General features: G+C 39.2%; 1 protein-coding gene across 19 annotated transcripts in view; it reads left to right on the top strand.

Moving 5' to 3' along the window:
- Positions 1 to 26,789, top strand: part of ARPP21 (cAMP regulated phosphoprotein 21) — a 138,901-nt gene that overhangs the window by 84,872 nt on the left and 27,240 nt on the right. For 16 of the 19 annotated variants that reach the window (XM_027729113.2, XM_039388272.1, XM_039388278.1 and 13 more), the window contains 5 exons: positions 189 to 419; positions 4,719 to 4,888; positions 6,420 to 6,524; positions 8,917 to 9,180; positions 16,871 to 16,997. In XM_027729113.2, the coding sequence (XP_027584914.2) occupies positions 189 to 419; positions 4,719 to 4,888; positions 6,420 to 6,524; positions 8,917 to 9,180; positions 16,871 to 16,997 (897 nt within the window). The remainder of the gene's footprint in view (positions 1 to 188; positions 420 to 4,718; positions 4,889 to 6,419; positions 6,525 to 8,916; positions 9,181 to 16,870; positions 16,998 to 26,789) is intronic. The other 3 variants (XM_039388282.1, XM_039388281.1, XM_039388279.1) reach the window with 1 other exon arrangement.

Here is a 26,789-nt window from a genome sequence, read left to right as displayed (position 1 = left end):
TTTTAAGTTGTAAAAATTACCACTGGATACTGGTCTCAGTAGGGAGTGAAAACCCTGCTCCTAGCTGGGCGTGGAGTGATGCATACCTTTGCAGTCTGTGAAGGTTCTCCTCGTGTACATACCCTATTTGATGGGGACTGGGGTCCCTTGTAACCCCCTCTCCTGCTGTGATTGTGTCTCCCTGTTAGGCTCAGAGTCTTCCAGCAGTGCTGGCTCCTCAGGATCACTGTCACGAATACATCAGCCTCTCCAAAGTGCATCTCTTGTCCCTGGGGTAACAGTCAGCTCTACAGGCAGTGTGTCCTACCCTGAGAGCGGGATGAGTGGCCAGGTGGCCCCCAGCAACACCAGCTATATCATTCTTCCACTTGAAGCTGCAGGGATACCGCCTGGCAGTATCCTTCTCAACCCACACACAGGTCAGTATGATTCTCTCCTGCCTGATACTGCCCGTTGGTGCTTCTCATGTCAGCTGGGGAATTACCAAATTTCTTGTTTCTAGACATATTTTCCTGGGGGCATTTTATGAGCAAATGTACATACAAATGACATTTTGCAAGTTGTCTTTTTCAAATCTGCTGGCAAAGTTAGATTGGCTTTCTGAGGCTATTGTGGCATAGCTGGTGGGAAGTGATACAAAACATACTTGCTTCATCCCAGACAGGATATTCATCATTCAGAAGTCCTGGCACTCCTTGGCTGTGAATCTTCTGAGATACCATTAGCATCAATAAAGACAGATGCTTTTCTATATTGAGCATGCTGAGATACAGTGCAATCGAAATACATCATCAAATGTCAGCAGAATTTCAAAAGGCTTAAAGACTGCATTTGAATTTGCACTTCAGAATTAATCTTGTTATGTGAGCTGCATGATTAGCAATTGTATTTAAATTGTGAGTTTTGTGATAAGACAAAGCTGTAACTGTTCAATTCCTGGTAGTTAGCAGCACCACAGTGCACAAACAAGGTGCTTGCAGGCACCCAAGTGCTGTGGATGCTTTGGAAACTGCTCGGTTTGAACTTGAGTGTTTGCTGAAAGTTTAAGGCAATTTCTTAACCGCCTTGGTCTAGATGAAGTCCAGGTTATATTACACTGTTACTCCCCACAGTATTGTACTGTCAGTATTTAAAAGGTTCGGAGAGTTTGAGACTGTGATGTTTTTTCAGTGATTTGAACCATTTCAGTGACCATGACTAGCTGTGCTGTCAACCTTAGCTGAGTTATGCTAGGTTTAAAGCAACAAAGCCTATGGTGAAATATATCTTCCATTATATGAGAACTGAGGATTGAACTCAAAAATATTTTTTCAGAGTCCTTGATAGAGCATCCAGGAGCTTTTTCTTTGGGTATTTTTGCTTATTACTAGTATTTTATGTGTATTACATCACTGTGTTTCAGTATTTCAGTGCAAATACCTAAAGCTTATTTGTGAGTCCACTACTATGAATACTTTGTTTCGGTCATAGTTTGGTCAAGAAAGTTGCAGCATTTAAGAAAAACACAACCTTGGTAAACTATTGAGCCAATCTTTCCGCAGATACTTAGAGATAGTAGTATCTGGGGCTGATCAATGTATATCAGCATATTTAAAATCAGGGAGCATTTCTTGTTTAGATTGAAATGAGAGAAGTTCTTTCCGGAGAGGTGACTTAGTAACTTGCACAGACCTTTCACTTTTCTGAAGCCTTTACCATTTAAGTGTACTTTTTTCCAAGCTATTGCATTATTGACATGAGAGCCTGATACTGTTGGCAAGAAAAAAATCTGTCAGTATGTTCATCTGCTCATTTCTGTTGTTCCCGTAGTTTTCAGTTCTGTCTGCAACACTGAAATTTCTTGGTCGATACGGAAGACAGCATTTTGTGTGCTATGGGGTCCACTTCCATGCAAAACTCAGCAGGCCTAGACAGGAGTCATCCATAATTCAGGTGACAGGACTGAGAAACAAATGAAAGGAATTGCTGCTGCTTGGAGATTGTGCTTGTTCCTGGCCATGGTAAGGACAGAGACTGGAGGTCACCACACTTGAAAGCCGGAAGAGCAGTTTAAGAGGAACATCTTAAATTGACAAAATTGACATCCTGCGTCTGTTTTGTCAATTTAGCAATTTGCAGCAGCTAGTTCATATTTTTCCCTGGTACCTGGGGAGTCTTTTTTTCTGCTGTAGGTATAATGCCTTTCAATACTGTCACTAGACTAGAGCACCTCATCTTCCTTCCGAGTGTGCCTCGTTGTCTGCAGAGACATCACTGGGAGCCCCATATGTGTTAAGGGAGCAAGTATTTTTACGTGTATCTGATTTCGTGTTTCTTTCAAACCCTCTGTTTTATTTCTGTGGCTCCCTTGTAAATATATACATGATAAAGAAAATGGAGGGAGAAGATTCTTTAAAAGCCTAAAATTCTTGTCTCACGCTTCTAGCTTCATCATGCTGCCTGTGCTGGAAGATGCTACACTTTAGCATCTACTGTATTTTTTACATGCAGCAAAACACATACTGAAAATTTATCACTCTTTGGGCTCGGAATCTTTGCATCTCATTAGGGTAACATTACAAAAGAAGCTCCATAGGGAGGAGATTTAGATTGCTAGATGCTGTGATCAACTATCAAAGTGATGGATGCTGTCAGAAACATAGATGAAGAGAAGACAGTTTAAAGAAAAGGAAAAAGGAGCTTTGTTTCCTGTAATGAATAGATTTTCTTTCCCTATGTAACACCATTGTTTAGCTCTTTCTTTTCCTCTTGCAGAGTGGCTACTTCCAGAATTTTTCTCTCTTTTGATCATGATACTGTGTCCTTTAAAGATCTTTACTTCCTTTCACACTACATAGTCACTGACTGTGCAAGCCTCTGATGGCATCCACAGATGTTGTCAATATCTTCTTGCTCTGATTATACCTCTCTGCTCCTTCTCAGGTGTTGGCAGTCCACACTCTCTTTTCCATATCTGCAGTTTCCTTTACTTCCTCTCCTCTGCTTTACTGTTCTCCTTCCTCAGCTAGACAAGCTTCTTACTTGCTTTGGCAAAGAACCATTTATGTGGCTGCACTCTTTTGCACTCCATTTCACCTGCTTCTGTTTTACCCTTTAAAGGATTCCTTTTGACGCGTTCTGACTTAATCCCTTTGACAATTTAAGAGCATTTATGTTTCATTCTTACTCCTCTAAATGACATCACAATCTTTGCCCTTCTATCAGGGCCACAGTTCATAACTTACAAATGTCTTCCCTGTTACCATCTGATCTCTCCTTTTCATTTCTTATTTCAAGATTTCTTCATGAAAAGTCTTTTTCTTTTCATCTTTAAAGGAATTGCTGGGACTTTTTCAATTATGTCATTGAAATGCTCTTTACTGCCTTCCCTTGAATATCTGACACAGGCTTTGGGTGGCTGTTATCCCACTCAGTCTTCTAAAGTGCTTCTGGAGCCTTAGATTCCCAAATCTTGGTAGTCCATGCCATAGTCACCCAGAGTGTTCACAGCAAGATTCAGGAAAACAGTGGACAGAACTGTCTTGTACTTCTCTTCCACTCAGTCATGACCTTTCTCGTCATGAGTGTGATGTCGAGTTGGTCCAGGAAGTGTTGATGCTCTAGAGAAAGAGAGAAAGTAAGGTTCTTTAGCCAGTGCTCCTCAGGCATTTCTGACTGTGATTCATAAGAGGGGGAAACTGAAAGTCTGAGGAGTAGATAGAACAGGTAGAGATGCTTTGTAGTGTACAAATCAGAAGTTCATTGTTTCACTCTAGCTCTAAGTCACCGATTTGCTCCAGATCTCCCTTTTCATCTCAGATGAAAAGGTTTACTTTGGTTTACTTTGGTTACTGACTTTAATGGTTATGGTATCATCGCTAAAATTTTTCTCATGGAAACATTTGTAATTCCTTTGATTTACGGATTTACTATAGAAGTGAAAAGAGAACTGAGGTCATGGAAAACATTTTTCATACAGAAAAATACCATTTCTTTTTTGTTTGCAAGACAGTGACTTGGGTAAACTTTTTTATTATTTCAAACAAAAATTGGTTTTGCAAGGTTATTTCCTCCACCTAAAATATCTGAAGTGAAATGAGTTCAACAATTTAGTAGAGCTTTGGACAGAATTTTTCTTGTATATAAGAGATTTTTAAATACATCTTAAGTGTTGCTTCCTTGAATACTTGAGTGCTGGCTCCTCTAATTACATAGGGCAAAGCTCTCAAAAGTACATTACTGTGTTATTGGAATGTGTAAATAAATAAGTAACAGTGGGTGTTTGGTTTTCTTTTTGTTTCCTACAAACTATAGTGTGTCAGAAGTAGTTGTGTACATTTGACTGCTATTGTGTCAGAGTAAAATGTAACTGAATATTCCCTATGTTAAGTGTTTACTCCAAAGTTCAATTTTAATGTTAATTGATTTATCATTGAATGACTTCAAGAGCATATGAATCATCTTATAGCCATGGTAACTTTCCACCCATTCCTTGAAAAATCATCCTTCCAAAACAAATACCTGCTGTCTGTCTTGCCTGAAAAAAAAAAGAAAAAAAAAGGAAAAAAAAAAGATGGCTGATACTGTAATTACTGCAATGAGGCATTCAGTGTGATGAGCACTTTACTGTTGTAGCAGGTCAGCTAAAGAGTGATCAGTTAAAGCATGACTGTATCCTTTCATACAGGAAACAGTATATTCTTTAAAATGTTCAGCAAATGCAGAGTGTTTTGTTTCAGGTCAACCGTTTGTAAATCCTGATGGGACACCGGCAATATACAATCCTCCCAGTGGCCAGCAGACGATGAGGAGCCAGATGGTGGGACAGTCTCAGCAGCAGCCTTCTTCCCAGCAGCCTCAGCAGGTTCAACAGCCACAGCAACAATTGGCAAGCCACCTTGTCACACAGGTAGGTGTGGTGGCCATTGGAAAAAAGAAGGAGCTCTCAGGGATATGAAGAATGACCTAAAGGGTAGGAGGTAGGAATGCAGCTAGACAAAAATATCAGGAAGTGCTTTTCAACATGGATGAAAGAGATAGAGAAGATTACTTTTTCAGTTTTATGTAAAGGATGATTTTATTTTCAAAAGTACCGTTAAGCGAGTTGGTGTATGTCTACATAAGGTTATTTTGCAAAATTCACCCATAAGTGGAAGCTGAAGCATTCATTCCCAAAGTAGTGCAGCCTGTAATTTTCTCCAAAGAGTGACCTTTCTCTGTCCCTTTTGACAGCAGTGGGTTTGAGTCAAAGAATCAAGTACAATGAAGGGCTCTACAAACTCTTTCATGTCCTGTTGTGTTGGGCCCAATCTATGGGTAACCCGCTCTCCAAGCACCTCTGCCTCAACTTGGTGGTTTTCTGCCTGCACCCCATGTTCTTGCCATTACCCTGCTCTGAGATAAAAATTCTGGAGCTGTAGCAGGAGAGGGGAAGAGCAGACTGATTTGAGCACAGTGCCATGGTGTGTCAGCTCTCTGGTCCCTGGGCTGGCTGTGGCATGTGGCCAGGTGTAGCCAAGCATGGGCAGCAAGGTTTGGATCTGGTTCAAACTTAATTTTGTGGATTGCATGCCTCTCTCCCCGAGCAGGGCAGGCAGAGGGAAGCACTCAAGCAAGAATCCTATATTATGTTTAGTCACAGAGCAGCCAAGATCTACTGCTGTTCTTGTGCGGCTTTATAATTTGGCACAGTTTCATCCCAGGTTACCCAGAAATACAATGTTTAAATTCAGTGAAGTTGCTTTGATTTTACTGGATTTGGCTCTCATGGTTATGGCTCTTATTTCTTGATCTGGTCCTCACAGTTTTAGAAGACGGGGGTAGTACCAAACGTGTGTACGAAGTTATATGAGAGGTTAAAATGAAAGGAATACTAAAGCTATTCCAAGGTAATAGTGCTGTGGAAAATTGTTTTTTCACTTAGATAAACATCTGCTCAAAGCTGATGGCCTGTCTGTTGGTAATTCACAGCCTGTTCTTCCTAATTTTTTTAAAAACTCCTGTGTTCTGACAAAGCAGCTTTACAATCATTCCTTTGCCTATGACACACTCGGAGTTAAATCAGTCACTAACAGCAAAATTCAAATACACAGTTATACTGTGCTGCTCTTCCATTTTTATCTCTGTAAATGAAATGTAGAATCATAATTTCGCTTTGGCTCACATTAGTAATAAGAAGATACAGCTTGGCTTTATTTAATCCAACATCCATCAAATATGTGAAAAGAGGCAGAAATATCTGTAATAAAGAATTGTTTGATATAAGGCTAAAATGAAGTCTAAAATTGCAGTACCTGACCTGTTGTACTTGGGCTGGTGATGAGTCACCTGTATTTTCAGAGCTGTGATTGATACCTTTGTTCTCAATAACAAAGGTGGTGGTGGTGGTTATCTCTCTCTAAATGGTTGAATTTATGTCTTTCACTGTGTTTATTTTGCAGCCTGTTCAGACAATGCAGCCATCTTCTCAGTCAGTCCAATATCCAGCAGTTTCTTATCCTCCCCAGCATCTCCTGCCAGTCTCTCCAACGCAGCAGTTTTCTGTGGTACTAAAGATTTTCTTTTTTCTTTCCTTGAAGCTGGGGATGTGAGCATGACTATGCCCAGGAGCCTCTGGGGAGCACTGCAAGGATGGGTGTCCGACATGAGAACCCTATCTAAATAAATACCCATTTGCCTTAATGCTTTTGGTACTGACAAGCATTTTGTAAGAACATTCCCACTAATTCTGGTTAGCTAACCTGAAGGATGTTGCTAGGAGCAGGACACTCTACATGGTGAGCAGAGCCTCCAGAAAAATATTTTGTTGTGCCTCTGATAAGAGCTTATGCCTTGTCACTTAATGTTAAGGGATCTTAAAGTGCTAACTCCAGTAGTTGAGATTTAGGTTATCTCTCTTTTATGTCCACAAACACTGGAGAAGAGACCTCTAGAAATCATTATTTTTTTATTTTATATTATTTTATCTGTATACTAAATCCCTTGCCTGGATTTATTCCCTGATGATACCAGAGGACTTGGGAAAGAGGGTAGCAGTGAACCAGCTGCAGAAGGTGTGGTACGCTGTACAGCATGACAACACACCAATGGACATGTATAATTAAAATAAATAGAGTGCTCTTCTAGAGTCTGATTCTGCCTTGGTGCTTACCAGGGCCAAGATTATACTGTTCTAAAATGAAGCTGACATTTTAAGAGGCACTACAAAATTTTTTTCTGTTGTTTTTCTCTCTTGCTCTAGTAATCTTGTTTATGACTGTTTTTTTTTTTTCCCAAGGTAGAGATGTCATGTAGTTATAGTAAGAGCTAGAAACACAGCTGAGTGGATCCTTGCAGATAAAACAGTGTTATTAGTGCCTGGTAGATGAATGGTACCATTTAAAGGACAATAAAAATTATTCTGTGCTGAAAAAAAGTTGCATATCTCACTATTTCTCTTGAAAAGTGTGTTGCAGGAATATCAGGTTGTTCTAGTGTGTGGTGGGTTTGTAGTCATAAGAAGGCTGATATTTTTATTGGCTAATTTAATAGTGCAACTTCACCTGAATTAATGTCTTCAATGTACATTACATTATAAAAATACTGTATAAATTATCTTGTTTTGAAGCTCTTGTTCTTTATTGGGCAAATCCAAAGCCATTCCTGGCTCAAGGAACTTTCTTGTAGAATCTGTTTGCAGTCATTTGCCATTCAGATAACAAATAATCTAGGTTTTTAAAGGAACACCTTCAGACAGACAACTTATGTGCCTGAATATGAATGTAGAATGATAGTAAAGTTAATAGCATTACTTCCATATACCACTTGATGATCTGTCAGGAGTGATTAAAGTGTTGATCCATGGTATCTGCTCTCAGAGTTGGGAGGGTGAGTCTCTGTGCAGTCTCTGTCAGTGCTTTCCACAAGCAACCTTTTTTTTCTTTTTACGTATTTTGAAGTTTCCTGACATTAAATGCTTTGTGCTGGATGGTTTTGGAGAATGAACACCACCAGGCTGCAAACAAAACTGGAGTCTCCTTTTAAAAGATAATATGAATGTTCTAAGCAAAACGCATTTTTATAATGCTTATTTCCTATCTGTAATCTGAATATTAGCATACAATAGAGTTTTATGTTGAGTATTTAAAAGTCTTATGATATGGGCATTAACGAAGATGCCTAGAACCACATTTGTAAATCTTTGACCTTCACAGAATAAACTTGAGATCACTTAATAGTATGACTCTTTTTGCAAGACTGAACAGATTCTGTCCAGAATGCCTGCGTTATTACCAGCATGTAATGAAACTTAGGTCCATTGACTTTATTTGATACGTTCATCCTACCATAGATTCTTTTTTCCCCCTCCAGTCAAATAAAGTACTTATTTCTTTCCAATGCAGAATAAAAAGCCTTGAAATAGCAACATAAGGCTTAGCTTTTTTTTTATCTTCTCTGTGTTTACAACCTTGGATTTTCAAAACAGTCCAAAAAGGGAAAGGTCTGCACCTGAATCCTATTGAATTCCTCTTGGGATCAATTTGAAACACAGGTGAAATTACCAGCATGTGCTTGGCTGACAAATTCTGTGTTTGGGGATAGAGGTATTCTTAATGTTATTTTCATGCCCTTTGTATTGAAAATGTCTTCTTTTGAACACTGTAAAGTTCACTTGTCATTTTGGAAAAGAAGGTGAGGGGGGCAAGGTAAGAGCCAAAATTGGCTTTTGTGCCAAATAATGCCATTCACCTTGCAGTCTAGAAATATTTGTCAAAGCATTTATAGTGATTTTGATTTTAATTGCCTCCATTTTTGTAGACATCCATGCAAAGTTTGGCATAGATTTGAGCTGAGCAATTCCTTTTCCCCTCATGCTCTGAACCTATTTTGTTTTGCTAATTTGTGTGTCTACTGCAGACATCATGTCTACATCATTTTCTACTGCCTTTTGCCCTGCAGCGAGATGACATGACAGCACAGTTTAACCAGATGAGCTTAAGTCGTCAATCATCAGGAGACAACCCTGAATCGCCTTCTGGTCCTGTCTACCCATCGCCTCTCTTGCAGCAGCCTGCCCAGCAGACAAGTTACATTATGGCTTCCCCAAGTCAACAGCTTCCCCCGGGAAGCTTTACAGGTTCAGGTCCACCAGTATCCCAGCAAGTGCTGCAGCCGCCACCACCACCCCAAGGCTTTGTGCAACAACCGCCACCACCTGCTCAGGTAGGCAAAACCTTCCCTACCAGTTTAGCATGGAGCTCTTTGTAACATCAGAAAGAGAACATAAAAATTCGAGATTTCCCCCCCACACCCCGATAAGAGCTTAGCAGATTTTTAGGCAGCAGCAAACTTGCAAAGCATCTATCATTTCCTGGATTTCATTAATCCCTTCCTTATCCTCAAAACATTTTCTGAACATATGTTTGTACTCCAGGACACATCTGCACATGAATATGAAGGAGGAGAGTGAGTAAATATCCATGGTCCTTTTTCTCTGTATATATACCAAAAGAGCAACATGCACATCAGCCCAGGTAGTCATTAATCATATTTAATTGACTTGAACATGTGAGATGTCACAGATCAGTAATTTTAACTGTCTTCCTGAAGACTGATTATGTTTTACTGTTCACTACCAAACATCTCTGCTTGTCTCCTGGGTACCTTTACAGAATATTGAAAGTGATTACTGTCAAGAAGTAAAATGCACAGATGACTTTCTGGCCAATTTTCAAGGCATACACATTAAAAAGACAGATTTCTTTATCCAATTATAGATAACTTCATTTAAACTCTACTTTAAATGGCATTAATAGTATTTCTTCTGTTTTCATTTTGTCCTTTGGAAGAAAATATATAAAAATAAAGTACAAAACTTCACCATTTCTTTTAATGTAAATGTATTATAAACCCTGCTAGTTTGGGTTTTTTTTTCTTTGTTTGTTTACTGCTACTTACTGAAAATCTCCATTTGTGTTTGTTAATGGAATTCTGTATTGCCACAGGAATGAAGAATTTTCATTGTTACAATGTTTTAAGTGGCCTAAAGATCTAGTTAATTAGATCACTAATTATTAATAAAAGAAAGCTGAGGACTACTGGATGCTGACATCCCATAGAGGACATACATAGTTTCTGTGGTTAGAAAATATCTGACTGTTTTTTCTCAGAGAAGGCTTGCCAAGAACATGTTTTAAGGGGCTGAAGTTCAATATAATGTGATTTTTTTAAAAAATGAAATTATTACTAGAAAAGATATTTCATAGTTTGCCAAATGTAGTGGTTTTTTTTTAATTCAGGAAAGAAAAAATGAACTAAAGGGCAGAATTCCCTGGTGTATCTGTCTCTCCACCTAGATTGTGCTCCCTAAGTGAGTAAGTAGAGGCTTTCCAAGCTTCAGTCTTCACGTACAGCCCCCAGGTACTCTTAGTGTTTTCAAACATCGTTTAATCAAACCTCACGACACTTCTAGTGAAGCAGATAAATGCGAGCACCTCCATTTTACGGGTTGTCTCCGCAGCAGGCAAAGCGATATGTTTCCCAGCTCTGCTGGCCAAGGTTTGCCAGAAATTGTGGGGGCTGCAGCATCGTGCTACCTGCCATGATAGGGGACCCCAGACCGCCTCCTTACTCCTGTGGGTGAGACCAGGTGTGTGGCTCTCCCTGGGATCTCTGCTAGACCCCATCTCAGTTGACTTTGTATAGACTGCTTTGGCAGGTTTGCCCACAGCTCCTGCCTCCTGTGGCTGAGCCTTGGTGCGTGAGCCTTGGATTTCACCCTCGCATGTGCCGCAGGGTGCAGGGTTTTTACTCAGTATGGTGTAGTGTTCCTTGAGGAAGCTGTTTTCCCTCATTAGTACTTGCTTTGGCACTACTGAGAGGCAGGTTAACTTCTTCAGTGATGAGGAGGTGCCTTTTCATGTACAGGCTGCAGTAGGACTGGTACAGTACTGGTGTGTCTAATGGCCACTGTGTCTCTGACTGTAACCCAAATACGGTACTTATGGGTACTTTCCTCCTGTGCAGTAACAAAGTGGAAAGTTACTGAGAGCAGAAAAATATCTTTGTAACAACTTCAGTTATTTCACTGGGGAATGATTTTTCCTTGGGGTATGTAGAAAGGGTGAGAAATTCAGCACTGTCATCTTCCTCTGCATCTGCGAACACCATTTATCTCCAGCTTGTTGCTCTTCCAAACAATCCTTGTCAGATACCTGTGGAAAAGGGGACGGCAGGGTTTAGTCCCTGCTGCCTGTGTCCCTGTCCTGTGAAAGCACAGTGGCCTTGGTCTGCCAGTGGCAGAAGAAGGCAGCCACTCTGCATCCGCTTGCACAGAGGGGAAATTCTGAATCGACATTTCAAGTTTTAATTCATTCACTTCAGTCCTAGAATGTGGCACAGTGGTTTGGATACTAATTGTAGCATACTAATGTATGGAAAATAGGGGATGCCTCTTATAAAAAGATGAATGAATCCTTGGGAAATAGTAGTTCTTCTACCCTGAGAGCTCAGCTTTCTGTGCAGGTGGACTCCTTGTCTTGCCCGTGGCACAACTTCACTGTGGCAGTGGCTATTGTCAGTCTGAATCAGCTGTTGTTACTCTTTGGGGCTTAGATGCAATAGTAAGTCTGCTCTCAGACACCAAGGCAGGTGGTCTGAGGCAGGCTTAAAAAAAAGGGTGCAATAAAGATGGTAATGGAAGCAAAACATTACGTGATACATTAATCAATGCAATGCAATCAATGTAAAAGCACTTTTATATCTTAAATGTTGCTATTGAATTTATACCAGTGAAAAAGAGGCATGACTCTAATGACTAATTAGTTCCTGTAAATGCACTGCTGATAAGGCTGGCTGTGATGCTCTGTATGCTGTTGGAAAATAGCAGTGAAAACTTGGGTGAAGGTCCTCTGAGTGCGATCATTTTCTTTGGCAGCTGAAACGAGGAGAAAGAAACGCTCTCCAAGTCTACAAACACAGTAGTACTGCATTTAAATTATTATCTAATCTGTTAAAGTTCAGTTAAATGTGGCTCTACAGCTACTCTCCAAGATTCTTTCTCCCAGTCTGTATCAATGTAGAGACAGACTGGATTTGAAATGACATGCCTAAGAAGAGGTGAGAGGACCCCTTATGTTTCTTTTGCTTCTTCTTTCATCACAACTATTCCCTAGCTTGACAACAGTCATGATTTAGTAACCTGAAAATAAGAATCTATCTTTTTTCAACCAATAGAGAGAAAAAACAAAACCCTGGATTTGCTGAAAGGGACTTTTAGCAGCAAATGACTGTTTGCTTTATATCACGAATTTCAAACATACATCTTTACTTCCTCTATTTTCGTTTTTCTTCTCTTTCTGGTGTTTCTTCTATAGTGCTCATGGGACCAGACACTTTAGCAAGGGTCCACATTCTGTTTTGCAGTACTCTATCAATGGTGCTTGTCTTTGCCTCTGCAAATGAAGAAATGGAAAAAATGGTAGTATTGTGCCAATGGGAAATGATATCCTCCCTTAAAAGTTATTTTCACCTCTGTCTTATTCTTTGGCAAAATGATGTCCAAAAGTGAGATGGCATGAATTCTTGGAGAGGCCTGGAGAGGCCTCAACACATGTTGAGGGATTTTTCACCTGGATTAATGTTATGTCATCATTAATTTTAGCTGTCTCTTTGCAGAAACCCCTCCTGGAGAGTCTATAGCTACCCTAAGACAAAATCTTTGTTCATAGCTTGTCTCCTCTATGAAACTTGTTATGAAGAAAGTTGGGGAGTCACTGCAAATGAACAGGTCTTTCCTGTTCATTCCAATCTCGGAAAATTATATTGGAGTACATCCTAGAGTTATCATACACAAGCCATTATTTTTTGTTACTGTTATTGTAAGTATTGGCGGAGGGGGAGGAGAGAAAAACCCTTGAAGAATGACGGATCCCAGTCAGTTAGATACTAGGAGGAAATGGTACCTCAAAGTGTCCATACATCACTGTGGTTTCTCTTGCCTTCTTCACTCCCATTTATGTAACTGTAGCTGTTGCATTAGCAATAATATCAGCATCATTAATCATCTGGATGAAGGTGTTAATCCAAGCCTTACTGGATATCAGCAATTTTAAGAGAAGGTGGAATACCTGTCTGATGACTGAATCAAGATGTAAGTCAGTAGGGAGGTAGTTTATGAAAGTAAAATTATCCTGAGAGGTTTCTGGAGTCCTGATCCTACCATGGGAAAATATACCAGTGAATTTCAGGGGTGCTGCTAGAGAGCAGTCCAGGAGACACCCAGCCTCATAATGGGTTTCAGACTGTATGTAGACAGAACAAAATGGAAAGCCAGTGCTGTATGGAGTCTCTGCATGTCATCTATAAACAAAGCACATTAGAAGCAGGAAAAAGTAATGTCTGTCCGTGCCATTTCTTGAGTGTCTCTTAAGTGACGTGCCCAGTCCTGTTTAAACTTAACTTAAGTAAAGTACTGAATAGGAGAGAAAAGTAGAACTCGGTGGAATGATCAGCCTACATACAAGGAAGGTATTCACCTTCAAAATAAGAATATCCAAGGAATTGGATATTTAACTCTTTCCATGATAATTATTAAAAAGGAGGGATTTTTCACAGTGTCAAGGATTAAGATCAAGAAACTATGCTTTTAAACTAAAGAACGTAGCCTTTACTTAGGCTATGCTCTTAGAAGCACTTTTTTTTTGTAATTAAATTTTTTTTTTAGGATAACCATATATCTCTCTTGGTATGCTTGTTAATGCCATGGAAACTTTTGCAAGCAAAAGGTCCAAGGTTAGATTGTGCATTTCACGTGGGAAAGCAATTCAAATATAATTTGTCATTGTCATTTCAGTAGCCCGCTACAGAAATGTAATTTTTTTTTTGTTGAAGAGCACGTAAGTAAAGGTGTTAGTAACACTGATGTAATGAGAAACTAAAAAAATTCAAGAGGATCATAGTAGATGATGTAAGTGATACATGTTATCGCTGATCCCTCTAATTCCACTGTTCACTAAAGTAGAATCAGAAAGGACAAATAACATGTTGCAACTACTGACACAGAGATGTACTCAAGATAAATGGAAATGGATCCTTCCAAGCCCCTCAAGCACAAAAGACCTATTTTAGACCATATCTATATTTTATACCAAGCCCTTCTTTTAATGTCTCATTTCATAGCTGGGCTTCGCGAACAAAGATTTGGGAAGGCTCTAGCCACATTTGTTACAGTCTTTTAATGTCTAAGCTCTTTAAAAAAAACAAAACCAAACAAAACAAAAAATCCCCCACAAGCAACAACAACAACAAAAACCCCAAACCAAAAAAACAAAATCCACCCCACAATATAATGTATCAAAACCCAGACCTCTTCTTTGCAAGTCATGTGTGCATGATTACTGGCAAATCATCCATTAATCTTTATAAATGAAATAATTTTTTTTTACCCTTCTACTACTTACATTTTTCATGCTGCTAGATTGCACTCTAATAAGCTTCTAAGTGGGTTATATAACAAATGTATTCCAATGAACTGAGAAAATGAGAGAAAGGGACAAAGCCATTTGACTAACTCTGAGGTGTTATCTGTAGGGTAAAATATTTGTTTTTGCACTCAGCATGTTCAACTATAAACCCCACTTCACAACCTATGTTCTTCAATATTTTAAAGTTAATACCTACAGAATCATTCCCCAAGAGATAATTCTCGTTGTTCTCAAATGCTCTTGTATTTTCAAATATCTGGGGGCTTGTCTGCACAAGGAAAGTGAGGAAGCTGAGGGTAAATCAAATAAATTTAAATCCTTTAAGCGAGATTAAGATGCTGGCAGGAAAAGTGAGAGTATTTCCATGGGGGTTTAATATTCTTTAGTTTGTAGAATAGAAAATAAAGAATGTTTGAAAGAATGTCTATTCTGTTCCCCTGCTCCAAGGAAGGATTAACTATTTGCATTGATTTGACTTAGAATGAGTCTTCTCATTTCTTTCAAGTCTACTGTGGTAAAGTGTTGCTGAAAACAATCATCTCTCCACAAGATGAGTTTATCACACGAAACTCTCCTGATCCACAATTTACACTGCTATGATGTTTAAAGAATGATTTGCACCTTAAATGTCTGGGTCCACTTTACTGTCCCTTTTGACTTTATTTTGCAGAGAAGCGAATTCATAATTGTGTTGTCCATTCTACAAAGGCATTTTGTTTTTGTTACTTTAGTCGCTAACAAAACAAATTGCTTGAGTGCAGGCTGTAGCCATTAGGTGTCGCTTGGTATTGTCTGGAGAGAGGATAGCTTACAATGTTTTCTGATCGAAACCTTGTTTTTCTCATACTTGTCTGAATCTGGTATTAGCAAAGTGAGGAAAAAAAAAATGCAATTGGTTGAAGAAAAAACTAGCAGACCTTGAAGAAGGAATGGTTATTCAGCCGCCTGATTGACAGATGCTGTTGACTGTCAGTTGGTCTAGGGGGTTAACTTTACCAACACCACCAAGTTCAGCTCGGTTAATCCTAATACTTTTCCTACCACAGTTACCCATTCAGTAGTCTTCTAGTTGCCCAAGTAGCCATCTATAGCCTCTTCTTGCCTAGACTTTTGTGTCTATGCCTTTTTTTCTCATCTGAGATTGTAAAATTTCCAAGGAAAACTTCTAATCTCTTTTATGAGAGAATGTAGGTACCTTTACTTTGCTAACACTTTATGGGTGATCAAGTTGAGTGAGCTGTTTGAGGAACATTTCTTCCATGCAAATAGAAGTGGCAAAAGTAGTTCTTGGTTTTGTATGAAAAAAATAAAAGCGTTTGGTATGATTCTGTGCATATGTCTGAGTAGGATAAATCCTACACAAAAGTGAGAAAAAATTTGAATGACTTTATTAAGAAATGCTGACAGTTGTGGCAGAAGTTGCAAGAGAAGCAACGTTCTCCTGAGCCTGTGCCCCTCTGCAGTCTGTTCATACCGTACACTGCCAAACTCTGTCAGGTGCCCACAGCATCCCTGGCAGCTGAAAATGAAAAATTTTGAGTGTTTTGAACTTGTGAGGGGTCAGTTGAGAACTTTTTAGCTCGAATGTCTCAGTAACAGTGATATAGCACGTATAGGAAAAATATTTAGCTTCAGTCATCCTCAAACTTGCGTGTTCGCCTCTGTGATAAAATGATGTAGTGCACGTTGCTCTTTAATGACAATAATAATAGAAAAAAGAAACCCATCTAGCAGAACTTGCTGACTTAATGCCTACCCTTAGCTCCCGCAAGAAAACAACTTTGTTTTTTGAACTGTAACTGTTTTCACACCAAGTGCAAGAGAGGCTCGAGAGGGAAATGTTCATATAAGGAAGGATGTAGCTGTTATCCAGACACGTGAATTTAATGATTGTTTCCTACGGGTGTTTAGGGCACACACATTCCATCTTGGTCTCCATGTCACTTCTAAATATGTTTACTCTAGGCCATTCTGTGCTTCGAATGGACCATTTTCTCCACAGTTCATTTAATGGTTCAACATGCTGTCTGTATGTGTAATGTTGATACAGAAGGTATTGTTTGCATCCATTTTGCTGCAGCTTTTGATATTGTAGTGTGATAAAAAACTACTGTGGTATTTTTTCTTTGGTATATGCATGTAGCTTTTTATGAATTCTGTCTGATTTTTGTCTTTTTCAATTAAAACTCTGTTTTTTCCTGTTTCTTGAATTATCTGAAAAGAAATGTGGGCACTGATACCCCTTTTCCTAGCAAAGCTGGAAGCAAGCGGTGATTCTTGATGAGAGAGACAATGCAAACCACTTCTCTTGATTCGTGTTACCACTAATATGCTTGACTCGAACTCTTGCTCCTCTTTCAGTTTTGTTTTATTTTATGAATCTTTGATCTTTAGAGTTTACAGTTAGTTGCTGTTCTCTTTCTTTGCAGATGCCAGTGTATTACTACCCATCTGGTCAGTACCCTACCTCAACAACTCAGCAGTACAGACCCATTGCCTCAGTTCAGTACAACGCACAGCGGAGTCAACAGATCCCACAGACTGCACAGCAAGCAGGTATGTACATCTGTTACTCATTTCTTCAGCTACTTGCAGTGTCGTTGCTGGTGAAATCTATTGGTTGTGTTTTAGTTGAACAGTGGAGAGGAAAGCTGGTCACTGTTCTGTTTGAAAATACGATGAAAATTACAAATTGGGAAACGTTTTGCTTGGACATACCAAGCAATGGAAGAGCAGAGATTGCGTTCTCCACCCCTGCTGTCCTCCATGCAGTGCCGTGTCCTCAGTGTCCATGCTCCGTGTGATGGGGCAGAGAGAGGGAACTGGTGTGGGCAGTCACATTGCATGTTCAAGTCAACTGTTGTGGTAGCCCTTCATCGTGGAAACTCCTCAAACGTTTATATGACTACATAGCAGACAGGTCTTCAATGATGCAGAAAGGGCCAGTTGTGCTCTACCACCTTCTGCTCTCCCCGAGCGTGAGGAGCGGCAAGATTGTCTGTGTAGTTGGTGCCCATGGGGACCAGTTTCCCACAGCGACGTGCGGCTGGAACGGGGGCCGTTACACTGTAAGAGAGTGAGTAGCAGGTCTCACAGTGAACCGGTCTCTTTTCCTGCTGTGTCATGTCACTCCAGATGACTCCAGAGTAAGAGGGAGATGGGGAGAACTGGGTTGGTGTGTGTCACAGGAGAGCAGGAACTGTGGTATTGAGGGAGTCGCTCTCATTTCAAGGCAATAAACAATTCCGGTGTTGGAGATTTTTTTGAAGTTGTTAAGTGTCTGTTTCTTTATCACATACCTCCCCCTACAGGGTGTCCCAAACAATAACTCCAGGTGTATGGTGGGGGAGGTGAAAGGGAGGGTGTTGCTTTCCCAGTAGGACTTGCAATTACAGACGTGCCAGGTAGGACAAAGCATTCACTGTTTGATCTCAGTTTGGCAGAAGCCCTTCTGAATGGCAAAGCAGATTCCCTGCAAAGGCATTGATGTGAAAGTCATTTAAGATGCAAGTCAAGAGCCCAGACATGAGATGTGAGCAGGTCATCCAGCCTGTCAACCTGTCTCCATAATGTGACTGCTTGCAATTTTGTTCCACTCTCTCAGGCACTCAGGGAGACAAAGACACAGCAAACACAGCTCTAACTAAGCAATTGATTACTTTTTTTTTTATGCTGTTCTGTGTTCTAATAAAATTGGTGACATTTTGGTTGGTGTCAGTGGTGCCTGACTGTGTCTGCTTTCATATCTTCATGTTATACATTCCTGAGAGAGAAGAGGGTGAAGTATTGCACAAAGGTCATCTGTCTCTTCTAGCTTCTCCTGCCTGACAGTCTGGTATCATATTTATTATCTCTGTATAGTGGGTCTGTGAACCTAAGTGCAAATCAACTTAGGTGACATTATCTGTATCTACTGTGTTGTTATGAAACCATATTTATCAGTTTAATGCTACATCCATAGCACAGTGGAGATTATGGTAAGTGCAGTCCACAAGAGATGGTCTGAAGCACGAGTGATGTTCTGGAGAAGATCCAACTGTTTAATCTTGAGGAAATTGTATTTTAAAGATATATGGTAGCACAGAAGCTCTTGTGTTTGAGTACAGACAATGCAGAGATGCAAATGCTAATTTTGTTTCAGTGTTTACTGCATCGTTTTCCTTACATGTTTGGAAAACATGAGTCAAAGAGTTTGTGTAAAATCTCTAGTGCATCAGTCTTTTCCTGCAATTCACTCTTTCAGCTGCCTACTCAGTTGGAAGCATTATTTTTATCTCATGTTTAAAAATGAAAACATTGTGACTACTGTTTAGACTCCCTGCTGTGGTGATGATAATAAGTGTTTAGCTATTCTCAGATCTTGAGAATTGGCTGAGAACAATTCCGCAAACTGGTTCATCCCTTTGGCCTCAGATGCATCCTTTCCCATAGTCATTGTCCGACCATGTGATATATGTGAGAGGATGAAGCTTGCAGTTTCCTACAGATTGTGTAAGGAACGTTCAGATTTGTGTTCAACTGCAGCCCTTGGAATTTGGAAAATAAATAGCTTTCCAATATGTCACAGGAGAATTAAAAGTATAGGAAAGCGTACGCTACAGATTTCTTGCAGGTGGTGCACTGTGAGCGCTGAGACATCAAAAACCCAAATGATTCAATGATAGTTTCAGATGGTTTCATGCCTGGTATCATCACTGCATCTGCTTTTCTTACCATCAGCCTCCTCACAAACATTCATTTTGTTCCTTATGTGCCTCAGCTCACCTGCAAACTCCTCATCTCTTTTGACTCCTCTTAGATGCCCAGTAGCTGCTTGCTGGGCAAGAGATGGTGTTTCACCACCGCAGCAGATTGACTGCTGGCACCTAAACAGCAAGTAGCTTCTGGCTCCTGCTGTAGCCTATTGACAGTAGGGCAAATAAACTGGGTTGCATCTCTCTTCTTTCAAGACATTGATTTTTACAAACCTGAAGAAATGTCATATCTTTGAAGATTTCATCTCTCCATCAAATGTGATAGAAATTAGAAGATGAACTCAAAACGGTATTCTGAGGGTTGTTTGAGGAAACCTAGCAGAGTAATCACACCAAAAAATCCTTTTAAATCTTTGTAGAGACTTGTATATGACCAGAAAATAGCAATCCACAAGTGTTTCAGAGTGTAGTTTTCCTTCCCACACAGACTTAGCTTTAGATCAGCACGTGAGGAGCCAGGGATAACCAGGGACAGGAAAAAGAAGACATGAAGGACAATAGTGCTGGTGAAATAGAGCTCAGGGCAGGAATATTGAGGATGGGAAGAGTGAACAGATGGAAAGGAGGCAGACGAAAAGATGATTTCTGAAATAGTTTCCCCAAAGACCTCACATCACTTGCTGCTGCTTCAGAGAGAGGACAGCTGTGGTGCAGGCAGGCCCATGAGAACCCCAGCTGGCTGCCTGTACCTGCCAGCTAGCTCATATTGACAGCATGAGCAAGGAAGCAGCTTCAGCCTGGCAGCTCAGAAAACATTTTACTAAAATAAAAAAAGTTTGCCTTCTTGGAAGAGCTTTTGGAAGCTTGCAAAGCAAAGAGTTCAGTTCTCACTTTCCCCACTTCAGGATGCAGAGGTCAAAGTTTGATCTAATGCCAGCAATTTGTTTTCATTTTTGTTAGAAAAGGTCTCTTCAGGAGTGAGGCAATATTGATGACTTTTACAGTGAACAGCTAAAGTAAAATGTCAGCACAGCATCTGTAGTGGCTGAGGGAGCCTTTACTCTCTCGTGGCTCTGGAAGCAGAGCAATATTGAGTTTAAATGGCTCCAGGGCAGAAAAAAAGATGAGCTCACCTAAAATTAGATTAGAGCTCTGGCAACAATAAATCATTGGAGAGAAGGATGAAAACATTTTGCGTGTTTATTTACCTTTTCTATTTTTATTTTTATTTGCTTAAGTGCTGGCTTATATGAGAACCTAAGTGACCCATTTCTGGCAGAAGCCTAGTACAAACAGTGTCATCCATGAAGATTTTATGAAAACCTCTGCCATTTTTGAATTGTGTTCATTTCTCTTCAAGCCAGAATGTGGTACCTGACCATGTGGTGTCATTGTCTGTAAACAGAAGTAGATTTGTTTCACTCAGACACATGCCATGGTTGCTCTTCTTCATTACGCTTCTTCTGCACCATTCTTGTGTCCAGTCCTGCTCAATGGAAAGTTTTTAAAAATGTTGCCATTAAGTGGGGCCAGGGTTGAGCTGGTGTCTGTCACACACCATGGCATGTGTAGGACATCGTAAGTGCATTCTTAAGGTGTGTTCAGGCAGGTATTCTCAAAAAGAGTATGCTCATTTTTCAAACATTTAGGTATGTTGCTGTTATTAATTTCTCCACTCTGTAAGAAATGATACTTGAGATACTGTGAATTCCCCAGTTTTGTAACCTCAGAGAAGAGAATATTATTTCTGTATTCGCATGTAGCAGTATTCTGTAAATTGCACATCCTCAGTTTTTCATTTTTCAGTAATTATCTCCATATTGATAGTTTTGAAAGCTTTCAATCCTAGTTATTGTGTTTGAATAGAAAAACAGAGGTGTATTGATGATAAATCCATAATTATTTTTATTTTATCATGATAATAGAAATCAGCAATGTGTTATTTTATATCTGTGTCTCTATTTTCTTTCATTATAGCAAAAGCTGTGCACTTTGAGGATTTTTCATCTCTGAAGTGCTTCAGAAACATGAGCTGGATAAATACATGAGTATTACCTTGGGATGTGCAACTGTTCTTACTGCTGTTCACAAATGAACAAGCTGCAACATATTACATGATTTTTTTCCTAGTTTAGTTCATTGTTGTAGGTTTGTGTCATGTTCCAGGTAATTTCAGAGGGCAACAAAACTTTGAAGGATAAAATAGTATCTATATTATTAAAATAATATTTATATTATTATTATCTTGTTTAGGCCTAGTTCTAAAAGACTATTAGCTTGGTTTATCACACCGTTGTAAGGTAAAAGTCTGTGGTGTGTGTTTTGCATCAGCAGTGAAGATCATCTTTTGAGGAGATTAAAGCTAAAATCTATAGTACTCCTCTAGTAAATCTTCCAGCCAAAAGTTTACACTGCAATATTTCCAGACAAAAATAAGATGCTATTTAGCATAATTGGTTGTTCTGTAATACCTGTAATTAATTTAATGATTTTAGGATTTCTCACGCATTCAAGAATCAACAAATATTGCCATTATAACCTGTTTTGGTGCCCAGATAGCATGAAAAGCTCAGACAGCATAGAAAATCTTTGCTTTTTCCTAAAAGCAATATAGTTGTTTTGTGTACAGTAGGCAAACAAAGTCCTTATGTGACGAAAGTATATATCTGAACACTGCCTGGGTGTAGAATCCTTTCTTAATCAGTATACATGGATCTTCTCTAAGCAGAAAATGTTTGTCTTGAAGGAAGGGTAATATTTCTGATGGACTGCTATATTATTAGCCTTTACAGCTTACAGTAAGATAAAAGAGGTAATTGTCTCTTTAATGCATCTCAGAAGCAAATTTTAAGTGAAGACAAAATGTACCTTAACAGAGTCCACAAATTTGTTTGGGTAGAAATCAAATTGACAATGAAATACTGAATTTTTGCTTAATTTAATCATTTCAGTGTCAGCATAATTCAAGAGTGTCATCTTCAAGTTTCTTTCATCCTCTTTGTCTTCTGAAAGCATTTATCACTATAAACTGATACTCACCAGAAAAAAAATGGGGGAAGGGAAATGTGCAGCACTAAAAAAAAAAAATTGGTTTGTTATCATGGTCATTAGAGAACCTTATAAAGAAAGATTGCTGCTTTCTACCTTCATTAGCAACCTGAAAGAAGCTCATGGTCCATGATAGATTTGTTTGCATAATTCCGTCTGTAATTTCTCTTCTTCTATAAACATAAACAACTTCAATTTTTAAGTATCTAATTATCTGAAGACACTGTTTCTCTAACAGTAATTGCTTACTGTACTGTTGAAACAGATTTTTACAGAAGGTGTCCATCTGTGTTCAGTGCTGTATTTTTTTCAGCAGATACTGCTCTCCTGGAAAGCATTACAAGGGAGATGCATCTCATTTTTACAGAGTCTTGACAGGAATGGGAGGGACAGAGCCCTGCTGGTTTAGATACTTAGGTGTAGTGCTGTGTTCATTAATATTGATGTAAGGCTTTGAAATTTAAAAGAATTTTGAGAAATAGTAGGGCCGAATCAAGAAGGAGTTTGCAGCAACTGCAATAGGACTAAGTTCAAAATTGTGATCTGGAAGCGATCCACACCAATATTATTAGTTTCTGTCCAAGTATTTTTTGTTTAAGTTGCTCAGAAACTTAAAGCACACTTCCATTTAGACAGTGTCTCAGCCTGAGAGCATCTATAAGGCAGAACTCAGCACTTTTACCAGCTGCCTTAGAGACTTGTGATGGCTGTGCCATGAAGATGCCTGTAGCAAACCTAGGAGACTGCTCTTCAGATTTATTTTTTTTCCCCTCTTTTTGTGTGCATATATGTGTGTTTGGGGTTTTTTTTCCCATTTAATTTTATGATTTGGTTCCAGCTTTAGGCAGATGCCTCAGCTGAGAGATTTTAAGTCGTGTTTGTGCATTTCAGAGGAAATGCTCATTGGGATCTCTGCTGTTCAGGGATGTTCTCTGTCTTTCTTACAGTGCTTTCTTTAAAGGTGTAAAGGAGCTGAGAATTGTGTGTGGGGAAAAAAGGACATAAAGCAAGAAACTTGCTTAGTTTTGGTTATATATTCTGTATTCTTTTTTTGCAAATTTGAGGTCTCACTTTTATAGTCTTTCACCATTGTATATAGTGTATGTTTAAGATTAGCTCCAAGACCCATCCATCTCCTCAGTGTTACCTATTAGCTACCCACAGAGAGTTTGCTACCTGAAATTTTGCACTTTGTATTTCATTCCACTACTGCTGGAGGAGGATTCTGTGACTGAATATTGGATTCAAGACTTTTTAAGAAGCTTGCTGGAAGACCCACGACAGGGCCTTAAAAGTTTTTGAATTTCTGCTCTTAGAAACACTAAATCCTTTTGTCTCTCTGACATTTAGCAATAGTGCTGCAGCAGTACTGAACCAGCATACAGCTTTACAGAATATCTGTAATTTAAATTAATAGCAGAATTAATACTATCACACTCCCTGCAGCATACTTGATTCTGAAAATTAACAATCAAAATCACTTTTGTCAAAAAGCTTTGTTCTTCCTCAAATGACTTGTTTAATTATTCAGTATTAACACCAAGAGAGAGCAAATATTGAGGAAAGAGAACACTGGTAGGCTCAGAAGCCATAAGACTCTTAAGACAGGCACTTATTTGTGGCTTTCTTTCAAGGCTTCTCAAGTTTTGTTCAACTTTTCTAATGCTAATTAAAATCTAAGCAATTTCTGACAGAATTCCAAGGGTTTCACAGTAAGATACAAATTTTTAAAATTTTAGTTTTGTTTTAGAGAATTAATATGTGTTAGTCTCATGTCAGTCAATGCACAGGAACAACAGAGAGAGAAAAAGATTTCTAACAGCATTGTGCAGTGGATAGAACTTCAAAATAGCCTCTGTAAAAATTGTGGAGGCCACACTAAAATGTAGGGAACACTAAGGTATTCAACAATGTCTACAAAGAATCTTTGTATTTCTGTCTTTTCTTTGCCAAAAAGAGTCCTACAACATCTCTATTGCTAATTCAAAGTTGGATCAATGTGTGGTGCTCCTGCTTCTTGTGATGGAATTTTCCAGCACTGAATAATTGAGAGGTTTATATTGTAATCCCAGAGAGCAAAGACAGATTTCATCTTTTCTTTTTTTTTCTTTTTTTTTTTTTTTTTTTCCTTTTTTCTTCTTTTTTCTTTTCTGAAACCGTCCTGCCATTGGTGGAAGTAGTGGAGCCCCTATCATGGACAGAAATGCTAGAAGGCCTGTCTGGAGGGACAGAGGCCATCTCCATCTCTGTTTCAGGCATGCTGTTCACAGTAGGTTTGTAGGCTTTGGGCCTCAGTTTTCTGTAACTTTTCTGCAAATGAAAGTATGCAGCGGGATGGAGAAGTGGAAAAGTGCAGGAGGGCTTTTGGGTCTCCGCTAATTGAAGAAATATTCCAAATGTACACCAGAGGTCTGTACTGCAGGAAGGAAAAGAAGGAGGGAGCTTTTGCCTTGCAGTTGCTATTGATTGAGGATTTAAGAATCGAAGTACAATTTGCAGTTGTAAAACTCAGTAGAACAGGACACTTATTTAGTTTAGGATGCAGCAGAAGAAGTGTGTGTATGACCTGCTCTGTGTGTGAGCAGAACACACTGCTGGTGTTCTGCTGACCAGCCCTGGTATGTTAAAAAGTCAGCCTTTGTTACAGGCAGTTATTGTTTGCCTAAATTATCCACAAGAGCAGCATCCCCCTGCAATTGCAAGGATATTTTTATTTTGACTCACCATTATTAGTTACATAGAATGTATGAATTTATATAGCAAGTGAGCAATTATTTAAAGTTCTCATTTGTTTGTTTGCAAGTGAAATAGGGCTGATAGTATGTACGTGTGAATTAAGCAGCCCATGACTCTTCCCAAAGAAAGGAGCTGGTTACCTTAGCAACTGGCAAGGATACATGATACCTCTCCAAATAGTTCTTCACCTCCTCCTCAGGTCCTGCTCTCTGTTGCAGCTCTCTCATTATGCACCAGAGCAGATAGCATTCCTGCAGCATGAGCTAATTGTAATGCATGATGGCTGGTAGCTGTCATTGGTATTGAGCAGAAAATAAAAAAAAAAAAAATTGAATTTGCTGTCTGAGTGTCTGGTTCTAACAGCTTAATTATTTCTCTTATTACTAGTGATACATAGTCCCTGCTGAGGTTTCACTTCCAGTGGGTATCTCTGCCATTTGTCATTATGAATGATAAGGATAAACACAGGTTTTCTTACAGCAGATTCTGGTGAGGGTTCTTTCATGCCTGATGGGATGTAGACTGAGAAAGGAAAGAGGTGATTCTTTCCCTGGCCTTGGCTGCCAGTCTAAAGCCTTAGCTGTAAATGCAAGTCATTTTATGTTAATTCACTCCAGAACTGACGAATAGACCTTCTGTTTCTGCTTCTGCTTATGTGTTGGTGGCAAGACATGACTATATTCTCATCAGGAATGTAATTTTCAGAATGAAGAGACAAACAAGCACACTACTCAATATGTTGAACTGAAGTTCCTTTTTACGTAGTGCCTTTTTTTCTGGAAACAGCTGAGATTAGAAGTACTTTAACACAGATTTTCATTCTGCATTTTTACATATTTAATTTATTTTTGTTTTCAGTGCAGTTCCCAGATCCTGATGTCTTGGTTAGAAATACAGTCTTTTGACTACAAATAGTCTTTTGACTACCATCATGTAAACACTTAAGAACAAGGAAAGGAAAAGAGGCCAACCTGTGCAATAATGATTTTTGTACCATACTCATACCAAGGAGCTACAGCTAGTCTTGAGGCCCTCTGTGCTAAGAACAGTGTATATATATATATATATGAAGAGATTTTCTTCTTCACTCCTGGGACAGAGCAGAGAGCTTGCATCCGAGGGCTAAAAGAATGTTAAGGCAGCCACCATAGTGGCTATCCAATTCGGGGCTATTTTCCATCTCTAAAAATGTTCCTTGGACAGCTTAGGTTAATCAGAAAGGGAAGGAAAAAGCTTTTACTGTGACAGCTATTTATTCATTCACACCTGTAAAAAGTTGGACACCCAAAGTTCCCACTGAAAACAGTAAGTGCTGAAAACAGTAAGCACCTTTTGGGACTGTACAGGCAGGATCCCTAAGTGTGTTTTCCTAAATATTACTGTTTGGATTAGTTTGTAATTTTGCAATTATTTGAATTGTCTTGGTGTTCCATATATATGCTTATACAATGAAAACCCACATCCATCATAAGAAATAAGTAGTGGACTTTGCCTGTAAATACTGTTTTTCTTGTGAATAATTTCCCTCTAAATGACTTTAGCCCTGTGGCATCGCTTGAGGAAAAAAATGAAAAGAAAGAAGCCATTTCTGAGCAAGCAAATATTTAGGCTATATATATGTATGTAACCTTGCTCTTTTTGTCAGCCTGTGTTATCAAAACAATTTATTATGTGCCTCAGCACTGTCCTCAGGGCTTCCAAGTAGCATGCTGGTAAACCAGAACATCTTCAATAGCATCTGCTCAGCAATGCTGCATTTCCAGTTTGCTCTTTGTTAAGAGCTACCTTTCATCAGGTACCGAGTCTGCAGGAGTGCAAAAGACTGGATTTTTACAGGTCTTACGAAGGAGAATTGCACAAATTGAATTTT

This window comes from Pipra filicauda, unplaced genomic scaffold (assembly GCF_003945595.2).
Source record: "Pipra filicauda isolate LSUMZ 115617 unplaced genomic scaffold, ASM394559v2 scaffold62_size3274119_pilon, whole genome shotgun sequence".
NCBI classification, from domain to species: domain Eukaryota; kingdom Metazoa; phylum Chordata; class Aves; order Passeriformes; family Pipridae; genus Pipra; species Pipra filicauda.
This window is presented reverse-complemented; position numbering and strand designations above follow the sequence as displayed.